This window comes from Trichogramma pretiosum, unplaced genomic scaffold (assembly GCF_000599845.2).
Source record: "Trichogramma pretiosum strain Unisexual culture from Peru unplaced genomic scaffold, Tpre_2.0 scaffold8, whole genome shotgun sequence".
NCBI lineage: Eukaryota > Metazoa > Arthropoda > Insecta > Hymenoptera > Trichogrammatidae > Trichogramma > Trichogramma pretiosum.
This window is the reverse complement of record NW_019641699.1, coordinates 1,546,464-1,559,163: the sequence shown is the minus strand read 5'-3', so window position 1 is coordinate 1,559,163 and position 12,700 is coordinate 1,546,464. Positions and strand designations below refer to the sequence as shown.

The window sequence follows — 12,700 nt, the reverse complement described above, 5'->3', positions numbered from 1 at the left end:
AAATATTTTTCGTTAGCCTTGAAAGAATAGGTCGAGCTCGACTAGCAACTGCTCGTGTGCGTTGGTATGGTAGCTGCGAGCGAGGCGCTAGACGACGCGCGCGAAACGAGCTCGAGGCAGCACAGGTTGCTCCGTGCACGAGCACGAGCTCGACTACGGGCCTCGAGACGCACAAAAGACCGAGTGATTTGTGTCGTTCGCTGCCGCACTATTCTTTTGAGAGATACGCGCGAGATGCGCTGTATAGCCAGTCAGGCAGTTCGCTCTCTTCTTTCTCTGTTCCTTCCTCTCGGCTCCGCTCGGGCTTCCTCCTCTTCTACCGTGCGCGTACTTTTCTCTCTTGGTCGTTTCTCGTCTCGTCGTCTCCTCGCGTCTCCCTCCCTTCGCCCAGATATTGCGGCCTAGAGCATAATATACGAGTCCTGCATCTGTTCGCCGCTACGTTCGTACGAGACTGACGCAACGTCTTGCCATACATCACACCCGGGGCTTTTAGAGACTGAAGGCTGTTAAGGAGCTACCGCCAGTGGGTACGCGCTAGTGCTGCTGCTGCCGCTCTTGCTATTTGCGAGGGCTAGGCTCACGCATACGCGCGCTTCACCCGTACACCGACGAGTGGCCGTGACGTACTGTTATTCCGTTAAACTCGCTGCGTTACTTGGATACGCCAGCTTCAGTCGGCTGCCCTCTGCAGCAACCCCCAACGAAAAAAATCACCATCCTCCGGACGCGAATAGTCAAGTGGCTTTTTTCATACCTTCGATGCCGCAAAACAAAATTATTCCACCCCACCCTCCGAAGATTGACCGAAATTATTCGCAAAAATCAGCATATAATGAGCTACGTAGTTGTAACGAAGCCTAGTGAGCTTTAATGTTCTTTCAAGCTCGTGGCCGACCAATTCTCGACGCCGATCAATTTTCATGAAATTCAAATTTATTCATATATCGGCGAATCGTTACGGGCCTCGCTGCTGCAGTTGATATAAAAGCTTTGCACGCTTAACGCTGCCGATTGAATATAATAATGTCCAGGCTGCTCGAGTGAAATTAAAACATATTTTATTCTTTTATCGGTCTTGAGAATTGGAGCTTGCGCGGCAATGGAAAATTACGAGTCTCTCAAAATTAGTCTCGCATTTACCGTTTGGTTTTATGCGCGCGAATAAAAGTTAAGAGAGCAGCAGGTAAGCGATCGTTGCACTCGGAATCTCCCGATCCTGCACGCGCCCGAGCCCGTTCGATGTGCCGCTCGGACGCCCAGAAAAACAAAGTCGTATTTTATCGAATTTATTGGCGACAGAAAAATTGCGCATATAATGCGATCGAGCTCGGGACGAATTTCGGAAATTTTCGCGTGATCAATGCAGTATTTGTAGCGCACAACGCTTGTGCCTAATCAGTTTGAGCGGCAAACTTTGCTAAAAAGATGACGAGTCGAAAAGTGAAATGTATATATCGACAGCTCGGCTCGAGTTACTAGGACGCGCTCGTCGTGCAGCCTCGTAGGGAATTTACGATAACGTATACTCCCCATTGCATTGCATAACATTGATCGGCGTGACTCGTTCTCTTAGTTTTTTAGCTACATGGCTGGAAAATGGGGTGAGGTGGGTTGAGGGGTGTGTAAATGTAGTATATGGCATATCAGGCGCAAGCAAACTTCGGAGCGCTGGTGCGAATTAAAACGCCTCATAAATATCAAAAACAAAGGCGGCCCGCTTTCGAGGGCGTACGTTTGGCTGAAGATATAGAGCCAGCAGCAGCAGCAGCAGCAGCAGCAGGGTGGCCAACACTACTTGGCGGCTATATAGGCACACGCTGCAGGACGACGACGACGCAGCAGCGAGGAAAAGACTAGTAGCGTTCCTGGCATCGCTCATGCTTCCAACAGTTACCTCGATGGTTATATGGCCTTTTTTTCAGCTCGTGCACATCCACATACGCACGTAGTCGTTTTCTTTTTCTCTCGAGCTGAAATAATCCCACTAGCGGGATATGTGAGCCGCTAGCTCAGCTATACCTTTCGTGCTCACGCGCGAGCTGCCTCTATATACATAATTTTCGCACGCAGACATTGTGACGACGACGAGTACGACGAACGTATATAATGCAGGCTATATACGCCAGCGGCAGAAGAGAGATGACCGTCTCCGCAAAGTGTCGCGGTCGACTCTGCCCGCGCTGGAGCCGCGCGCGTAAGGGATGAGACAGGCATTCTTGGATTAATTAAAAAGTCCGTCCCAGCCCTTATTTTTCCCCTCATACACGCTGCTCGCGTTCAGCGCACTGCATGCTAGCCAACCTTTATTAAACAAATGACGTTTTTCATAAAGATATAAATATATAATTCCATACAAATGTGATATATTGTGCATTAACAATGAACTAAATGGCAAATGTTTTTCTTGTGTTCCAGGTAAGTAGTGGTGTCGGGAATTAGCTCTTGGTGCGCGCTTGCGGGCGCGCGCGCGAGAGACAGAAGAAAGTCTCAGTGGTAGTCTAGTGGCCGATATCGAGATAGAGACGTGGACGCGGTGCCGCCGTCGACGCTGCTGCCCCAGAGGCTGGCTGCGCAGGTGCCCGCCGCTCAGTCGGACGGCAAGATATGCGAAGTAAGCAGCAGCCAAGGCCTTCCTACCGGTGGCCGTCACAGCGCGGCGATAACGCTCCCGGTAAATACCCAGCAGCACACCTATAGCTACATGTGTATCGCTTGCTGTACAGCCGGCCGCGCGCACGCATGTGCGCAACGCACGATCTGCTACGAAACGTGAACCTATGGTCACGAGCTCGTGCCTTGCCTCGTGTGTGCGCGCGCCATAACAAGTCTTGACTTTTTTCGCTGTATTAATTTGCTTAACTTCCGATGCTTACTTCTATCGACGCTATTTCGCGCGATCGGTCTGTTTGAGCAGGCAGATTATCCACTCGAATGTGCTCATGTACCGCTCTTATGCCACTGCTTTCATTTTTATCCTTATTTCGATTTTTTACGCTAATTGCTTAACAGTTTTATCTGCACAGTTGTGTAAAATTTCAGTTTTTTTTTCCAAACAATCAGAGAATAACTTTTTTTTTGTACTTTCGAAAGGCCTCTATTGCACGAAGCCGTAGGACTTTCAAAATCGTGTATATTTTTCATTTCCGGCTTTCACATAATTCGGCAATTAATCATTTTAATTGGAAATCAGCTCACGTGTACGACAACGTATTTGTGCTATACTCACATCATGATACGTACTCGCGCATGGGTGCAAAACGATTGTTCCTGGTCGATTATCGCGATTCGTATCAGCGGAGTCTAGGGAATCCATGGCTATGTGCATGCATCCTCATCCATGCACAAACACTCGCGATCGCGCGAATTTCTATGCAGCTCTTTATCTGCGCTCTCTGGCAAAAGAGAAACAGAGAGAAACGTATTCATTGTTTTATATGATTTAGTCATTGTACGTATTTATACGCAACTCAGTAATGTACACTTTTGTGTTGTCAGTTTATTCGCGTGGCAAAGAACACATGTATCGCGTCGCGTAGCGTAGCTCGCGTTTCAAATTTTTAAATACTCGCGCTAGTTGTTTCAGAGAAATGGAGCCGCTTGCATTATTAGTTTCCCCCAAACCGATAAGCATCTACGTTTGTTTTGTTTTGTTTCGTCGTTTTGACTTTTGTCGAAAGGCCCCGATTCGATCGATACGCATTGTTCATCCTGACGCGCGTGGACTGGTGCTTTACGACATTTTGCACATCTTTTCCATGCGATATCCGTTAAAATGATGCAAAATTACCTGCGTGATGACGTGAAAAACTTCTCCCATGGATGAGTGAGCTATTAAATGCTACCAAAGTCTCATCGAACATTTATAATTGAAGCTTATCCAGTTTTTAACATTTATGAAAGTACCCCTTTACATGATAGTATTACGCACAAACACACTGACTCCTGCTTATATGGGCCTTTCGTTCTTCGAGTTCTGTAGCCCCCCTACTAAACTCTGTATCGCGGTACAAGATCATGCACATTTATTCTTGCCTTTGTCTCGATTTATGCAATAACGGCGTTTTTTCGAATGATTCGCAAATGATGCAGTTGCCGAGAAATATTTTTCAATATCGAACGAGACAAAGATGAAAACTTAAAAATTAGAATGACCTTTCGAATATTTTCATCTGGCAATTTAAAAATCTCGAAACCAAACGCGCGTCATGAGTTTTTGTAAAACGAGTTAAAAACGGGTTTATAAAATGAGTTACACATTCGCATATCCAAAGTCACAGTCGGAAAAACAACAATTTGACGCACGCTCGAGATTAGCAAAATCTTTCTGCTATACCAGAGTCTCTCAATGGACATCTATCAATCAAAATATTTAATCAACTTTTAAATGATTCACATTATTGCCTCGGACGGTGACGAATTTGAGCAAAAAATAACACGCACGAGTTGAGAGTCGTCCTTTTCTCTGCGAGCAATAAATAAGTTGATAAGCTAAAAAGCCTCAATCGCGCATATGCGCGTGTATATTTGTATACATTTATTCGTAATTTTATTCGTTCGCAACGCCCACATTATGCTCGCACTCTCGCACGCATATATATAAATGTGAACACGCGTATAAAAGTATCGCTGTGATATTTGAAGAACGACAGAATTCAATTTAATAGAAGAATTTCGAAAAAGCAATAAATTCAGGTGAATTTCCGTGAATATAATGAAATACTTGCTTCATAGATATATTTATGATTGACGAAAATATATCTTGTTTATGTATGTAAGACTAGGCTCACGAAACGCTACGTCGTAGTATAGAGTCCATGAAGCTCTGCGCGCGCTACGTGTTTTTAGTTCCGATGATCGGATGAATATTTTTAAATTCTTTATTACCTTGATTTATACTTGTCTCGTACGGAATTATAAGTATTTAATATTTTTGATTAATTGGAGCTGTAGACTGTTTATTGACTGTTTTCGTGTAAAACTTTTTTCTGTAGTTTTCTAAACTTATTCGATAATCATGATAACAACTAATTCGTTAAACAGTAACTCTTAGTTTTTAGCAGCATGTAGAAAATTGAATCATTTTATCTAAATTCTATATTGTCGTTTCTTGTTTATTTCTAATATTAGTCCAGTGATTGGTCATCAGCATTTTTATAGTGTCGTTGTCGTTGTATCACACGCGAATTCGAATTTTTCATTTGTGCATATCATTTATTTTGAAAAAAAACTTTGTATTCTGTTTGAACCTGAAAAAATTAATTATTAATATGAATGTTTATTTTAATTTTCTTACTTCATAAGCTTTTGACACACATGCTGATTAGTCTATTGCATACTCCGAGATAGTGAACTCAAAAATCATGAAATGCTTAGATATATCTCAATTACTTCCAGTTAAATTTTCCAAATATTCATACTACTGCAATTACAATAAAAGCTGAAAAAAATTAATATTAATAATGGTATTTATATAATTAATGACCTATTGAAAGTCAAAATGGTTCGTTTACAGCAAATACAAAAACGAAAACTGCATACACAACTGCATTCTCTTTATTTTTGACTTTTTCTATCGCTGGCAGGCTTCTGAGGACTCTTTGTTATTTATTTGTTTACCAGAAGGCTCTTACTATTATATTTTTCGATGATGCTTCGTTATTTTGTCTCTGATTGCACAAAAAATCTAATGGAATTCGATTGATTTATAGCTACATCGGTCTGCTCCCACTTTACCTCATCCTCTTCCCTTTCATCAACACTGCGTTTGAATCTCTCCATAAAATTGGAATCAATTTTTTTATGAATTCATATCGCCTCTCTCACAACTGCTATTGTATCGCGACGTTGCTCATTTTTTCGAGTTGCTAAAAATTATCGATGCTTTTATCGGCTCGTTATTATTGTCTTTGAACATGCACATAAAATTTCAATAAATCTCGCCTTCCTTTTCTTCTTTAGCAAGTTTTTGCCTGAAATTACCTGTCACTAGGAAATACAGGGTTAAAAATGAGATGTGCCATTTATATAGATTAAAGCGTTAAACGCGAAATTTTGACACATCGGTTTCAAACTTGGTTGTAAACAGATTAACTTAATAATCAATACATTGCTGAATGACGATAATCAGAAAAATTCGAAAATTAACATAGTTTTGCAAATACAACATCTTACAGTATAATCTGATGGTATTTTTTCAAGTTGTAATTATAATATTGACCTCAAAGATGTCTTGTAATGAATGAAGTTGTTATAGATCGTTGCAGTGGGAATTCATTCATTTATATAAGTACGTCGTAGGTAATTTTTTTCAGCTGTGATTGAAGACTGCGCATTTACCTCACTCTTGGCAGTTATTAAATCAACTAAAAACGATGAAAAATTAATCATTTTTACAAATATGTATGCATGTATTTATAATACATGCGTTAGAAGAAGGGCAGAAAAAGAAGTAGAGGGAATTGTGAAAAGATAAAGATGGAGAGGTAGCCGATAAAAATGAGAAGCCGCGAGCGATGAAACGTCGTGGCTGTCAAATTTCCCAGCAACAGAAGCTGCGATTGATGTAGTTATTATAACGTTCTCTGCCCCGTTTCTCTCTTTCTTGTGCTGGAATGTTTGTGCATGCGCCTGACAACAAGGTCGTCTAGTGTCCAAGCCATATAGTGGCAAGGCGGTTACGAAAGCGCGCCTGTCAGTAACCGAAGCAGCGCCAGTTTCTGTGCATGCGTGCTTGTTTGCAGTACCACTGAAGCGCACATGGAGCAAAAGAGATACGAAGATTTCGACCACGAGGTGCGGTCGAAAACCGGTAGACACACTTGACAAGTGAATATAAGCGGGGGTGGAGCCGTCGCTGAATTACAAAAAGAAAAGCTTGCCTGGATATGAGCTTCGAAGCCAAGGCAACGTGAGATTACAAAGAGGGTAACGACTGTGGAACCTTTCCTCTAACAAGCGAGGGATATTCATTAAAATATCTGTCAATATCCTCAGCGGCGCAAGAATTTATCGAGAGGGACCGAGCGCGACGTAGACTTAGATTTTCCATGTGTCTTTCTTCTTTACATGTAACCATGAAAAGAGAGACTAAACGAGAACAAAAATTGCAGTTACTCGTCGTAATGTCAGTCAGGCAGGCGAATTACTCTGCTTTATATGAGCTGTTACTGTGTTCAAACGTTAAACATTGATTTAATTACTTAAATTGTTTATTGGTTCGGATTTTTCTTGGCCGTGGATTCATTGCAGCTTTTGGGTGCACAAAATTTTTCAGTGATCGATGAAATATTGATCGAAATAAAAATTAAGAACTCGAGAAATAAAAGAGTTGGCGTCGGCAGAAGTTTTAGCCAGAAAAATTCAAATACGCATAAAATAAGCAGATATGATATCCGTGGCTCGTCCTCGTCGCCACACTTGTAATGATAATAAAAATTCACGCGCCGGCTTGCAGCAGTTTTACGAGCGTCGTAAAAAATTGTTGAGACTCGGCATTAGTGCGCGTCACAGTGGCGCCTCTCGCGCGAAGGAAAATTTTTATTTTCGTTTGTGGTTTGCTTCTAAGCTTAAAAAGGGCACACGATGTGTGGCTGTTACTGCTGCAGTCACAGGGAGGAAAGGTTGCATCGTATCATGCAGCTGAAAACTTGAACATTTTAACTTTCAGAATGAATCATATACTTACATGCCGCGTTTGAAGATTAAAGCAACGTGGTACGCGAGAGGGTAACACAAAAAATGGCCTGCAGTTGTAAAAATGAAACGAAAAATTAGATGAGATGTAAAGTGCATGAAAAGGAGGCGCTAATCTAATTACCAGGTAGGTACCTTTTTTCTTGCTCTCTCGCTCTTATATATGGCTTAAAATAAGAGAGTTGAGTCGAGATGATAAAATGAAGCGCGGTAGCGAGTCGTCGACTGACAAAAGACGAGACTTGAACAAAAATTAGGTGCAGCAGTTTGCTGCCTAACGAAAGTCATGCTAGGAAAACGATGCCGGAAAACAGTAGCGATGTAGCAGCGAGTAAGAAACGCGCGAGGCCAAAAGCAAGAGGCTAGCCCACTGGCAGCCTCCAGGGGGCTGACGTGTGCTTTTCTCTCGCTCCAGAATCACGTGCTGGTCTAGCATTTTAATCCGCCGCAGTCGGATATATACAGTCGCGTTACGTCACTCTACGAATAATCAGTGGCGTCGCCGAAATTCATCCAACTGTGTAAAAGAGGCAGTGCAACAAAAGAGAGCCCGTGCACGTCTAGAATATTACGCTAGCTTCTGACTCTATACATACCGTGAATATATACACATGTACATGGTTGATTTAACCCGGCTGCAATTGTGGGGGGATCCACTGTGGCTTCGCACACACTCGCGTGGCTTGAATGCATATAGGGGCTTTATTTACTTTTTTTCGGCAACGACAACAACCTGACACTTGATTTTTTTTTGTCGTCGGTGTCGTGCGTGCGGCGCGTAATTAGGCCGCCACCGTATGTATATTACGCCTCTTAATTTTGCGTGGAAAACGCGAGGACAGATACTGCAGCAGCATATTACTTCTCTCTCTTAGTCTGCTATTTATATTTTTTGGAGATTTTCGCGAACTCTGCCACGTTTTGTATGCAATGATGAGGTTGACCTTTGTTTTCCCCGCCGAAACTTATGTCAGCCGCGACATTTTCACCCTTCCGCGTTGCATCTCATCTCTATAGTCTCCTTTGCGTGAGTTTCAATTTTTTTTTTACTATTTATTGTTTAGTAAGTCGAGTACGTGATATTTTTGGAGAATACAAAAGATTAGTGAGACTTCATCCAAATGTACAGTGCGGGGAAAATAATTGGTGGTCTATGTGTGCAGTGGGGGTTTTTTATTTCTCAAATTGCTCATATTGCCTCCCCCTCCACATAGATATCTTATTAAGTGAGCATAAAGTGGATTTGGAGTGACTTCTGAACGGCTTCAAGTTTACATTTTTTTAAATGGGAAAATTTTGAAATTTGATTATTAGTGCTATAAATGATATTTGAAACAAAAGGATAAAGATATCTCTCAACAATTCTCTTATTTAAGTAAAATAGAAAATAGATGTGTAGATTGGAGGAGAGTCAATATAAAAAAAAATTCGGGAAATTACGGACACCCTAATGTGCAGTGCAAGATTATCGTTAAAAAGTCAGAGTAAAAAACTACGAGTTGTGTGTTAGAATTTTTCAAGAAATAAAGTCGCAAGAAAGTCAAGTTTCAAGATGAAATTGAAAGGATGGAGCAAGGATACGACTGTGTACGTGAGTTTGTGGGTGTGTGCGCGCGCGTTCAGAAAAATATGTCTAGAATGAGTGGGCATCAACGTCTGGCAACTCATCCTATTTCAAGTCAGAGCTGCCCTTCTTGCTCCGCTTCGGATTTTTTCTAGCTCTAGCTCAGCAATTTCATTTCTTATATAGCTCTCTCATCATTTCGTCTAGGCTTTGATCTTGTTTTACTATCATTATACTCTTTGACGCAAGCTTAATCTAACAAATTATGGCAGAAAATTATCGCAAAATGCTTTTCTAGCTCGTCTGCAATTCGGTCTCGGCGGGTCGATAAGTGATTCTAAATTATTATTGCATTGCTGAACTATCTGGCAGTTTTAATTGCAATTACGTGCCTTGCACGGTCTGCTTTGAAAAAGCGATAGTTTATCGGCATAGGAAAAAGTCGTCGATCGGCGATATAATAAAGACAGTACGGCGTGAAAATACCGCTAGCACAGGTATATATGTAAGAAACGAGTCGTATTGGCGCGTGATAAGGCAAGGCGAGCAAGGCCAGTGCAGGAGGGAGGAGTAGTTTCGCTGAGCGAAATGCAGGAAACGTCAGTCTGTGTCTATCAAACGACTCTCTTTCTCTTCTCGCCACAACAAACCCGATACGTGCAGTCTTATATACCGGCGCGCACGCATCAAACGAGCCAGCAGCGATCTCGCACTTCGTAGCCGAGATCTTGATACTGGCACAGCAAGCACTAATGGTCGATAAATCTAGACGGGAGAAACAAATCCGACACGAGGCTGATTAAGGGTATATCATCGATAAACTATTGATAATGGCGACGCGCGTTCACGGGATCGCGCAAGATTTATAAATGCTAAAAAAATTTCAATAAAGGCAGTATTACTCGGGCCAGTGAGTGAGAGAGAGAGAGAGAGAGCGCGTGAGCGAGGCAGAGAGGGAGGGAGAAAAAATGAGCTCGTTCTTTAGGGCCAGAGATAAAGAGACAAAGAAGTCGAGATAGAGCAAAAAAGCGCGCCAACTACGTGCATAAATATATGAGTGTATGCACGCAGACACGCACACAGACTCACACGAGGCAAAGAGAGTGCAGTTAGTTGGCAGGTGGAGAAGAGTCAGAGAAAGAGAACTATATTATTTCTTATCAGTCGTGCTCGCATAAATCTCGCACCGGACACACGAGATTGTCGTGCACACTCCGTGACTCGCTGCGTCTTGTGATCGAGTAGCCGCTTTTATTTCCTCCCACCAGATTTTCTTGCTTGTATATACATACATGTACATGTATGTGTGTATGTGCGTGTGTATTTGTCCTCTTTATCCGCGAGTATATTTTTTCACTTCTCGCTGCCCGTTGAATTATCGCGCACACGTAGCATCACACTATCCTGTGATTAGAACGCGAGCGAAGCCGCAGAGAAAGCAATCGACTCCACGTGGCTCCGTCTTGCTTTTGTCCGTAGAATCTCTTCAAAAATATGCCAAAATCATGCTTGGACTTGAACTGTTGTTGCACTCGTAAGTGGGCTCTCTTTGCGCAGATCGAGAGAATTCAGAAAGTGTTGATCGTTGTGTGCAGTCTACTTTCAACTTGCTATTGTTTCAATTCACTTACGAACTACCTGATCGATTAGGCTGGGTTGCAAAATAAAAGTGCTTAAATTGTTCAACAGCTCCACCGCCTTCTAACCCAGTATCGATACATTACTCGAGCTTTTATTCTATACACTCATTCAGTTCTAACGATTCAAGTTGTATTTTAATTCGATTGGCACTATAAGTTAAAAAAATTTCGAGCAATAAAAGAGTTGGAAATAATTAATATGATTTCGAATTTACTCTTTCCGTTTAAGCAACGCGTCTTCATCTTCGAGACAACGACGAATCTCGACTCGTACCTGTGAAATTGGACATTACATCTATGGGGATCCAAGAATATTACACATTCAAAATGCGTTACACGAATTAAATGGGTTCGTTCTTGAGACCTTTTTTGCACAATATCGTTTTTGCGTATACATTTTTTTTCATCCTTCTGTTAAGCTACTTGAATTTTCAATCGGCTAAGCCGTGTTATAAAGTAAAATAAACCCGGAATTTTGAAAGATAGACATTGGATAAATAATTTTAAAATGATGTATTAGTCATAAAAAATCAGTTATGGATGAAGCGCGATCGTTAATCATTGATTTTAGCTGCATTAATTGATGATACAAAGTTGGTGGATTTTAGGGAGCGAAAAAGTATGTTATTGAAAAAATCAATAGTCTTAGCGAAGGCAATTGATTCCCGTATGATGAAACTTTATTAAGCAGCAACGATTGACCATAAAATGAAAAACATTATGATTATTAGAGTGTCGAGGAAGCTCAATCGAGTTAGAAAATACAAACTCAGCGGCGATAGTCAATCAAGAAAGAAAGAAGTTTTCAGTGGCGCATCGATCGAAAAAGGCAGAAAAGTGGGAAAATGGAGAGAGAAGGAAAAAAAGATTCAATCGCGCAGGCAGTAGGTATTTTCTAATGAATAGCAGAAGTACATTGACGCGCGCCCGACACGAGCGAGCAGTGCGTCGTGTCGGGGAGGTCGCACCGATCAAGTTCTGACGCCCTCGCGAGACGTTGGCTGCATTAATGTAGTGGTTGTAGGAGACGCCGAGGCTCGGGAGTATGACTGACGTGCGAGTGGAGCATTCAATCTGCAGAAACACACATATATATATCGAGCGGGTATTATAAAAGGCTGTGTCGGAGCTCGAGCGCAAGTGTAGAGTAGGAATACTCGTATCTGCTATATATAAAGTACGCGCGATAAAAAAGAAATGCACGTGGAAGGAGTCGAAGGACGTAAATTGATAGGTATGCAGTAGAGGGCGCATACAATAATATGCCGTGGGTACGCGCACGAGTTGATCGAAAAAATAAGACGAAGCAGAAGAAAAAAAGAAAGACGAGTGCAATGGTGTCTATATTTTCTCTCTCTCTCGGAGCACCACGACGGTAGCTGGCGCTGTCCGACTACTACTGTTAGTGGACGACTGCGGACTGTCTGTCCTGTCCATCACGTTGCTCACGTCAGATTATCGTTCTGACACTTTTCGAGTTATTCCGTGTCGTGCCTTAGGTATATCGAGCGCAAGCCCAGCAGCTCTCGAGACTCGAGCTCTTACACGTGAGCGCGTGGGACGATCGCTCGAGTTGCACCTATACGTGCGGCGCATATTTGCGGCCGCAACGATTGCACCGATGCTTCATTATGTCCTACCAACGCGTCACTTGTTCTCGGGAGTGAACCGACTCGCCCGTCTGGCCCTTACTTGAGTGTTGCCATTTGATGCAACGCATCTTACTCCGTTCGTCTATACTGTTCGCACTTTTCGATACTCTTTTGCGTGTACGTGACAAAGCTTTTCTTTCTTGAATCTT

General features: G+C 42.3%; 1 protein-coding gene across 3 annotated transcripts in view; it reads left to right on the top strand.

The window, feature by feature from the left end:
* The window catches only part of LOC106653250 (protein tiptop), a 144,063-nt gene that overhangs the window by 94,118 nt on the left and 37,245 nt on the right, over positions 1-12,700 (top strand). For 2 of the 3 annotated variants that reach the window (XM_023462500.1, XM_014372633.2), the window contains exon 2: positions 2,419-2,674. The exons of the other annotated variant lie outside the window; for it this stretch is intronic. In XM_023462500.1, the coding sequence (XP_023318268.1) occupies positions 2,608-2,674 (67 nt within the window). In that variant the 5' untranslated portion in view covers positions 2,419-2,607. The remainder of the gene's footprint in view (positions 1-2,418; positions 2,675-12,700) is intronic. 3 annotated transcript variants of the gene reach the window in all.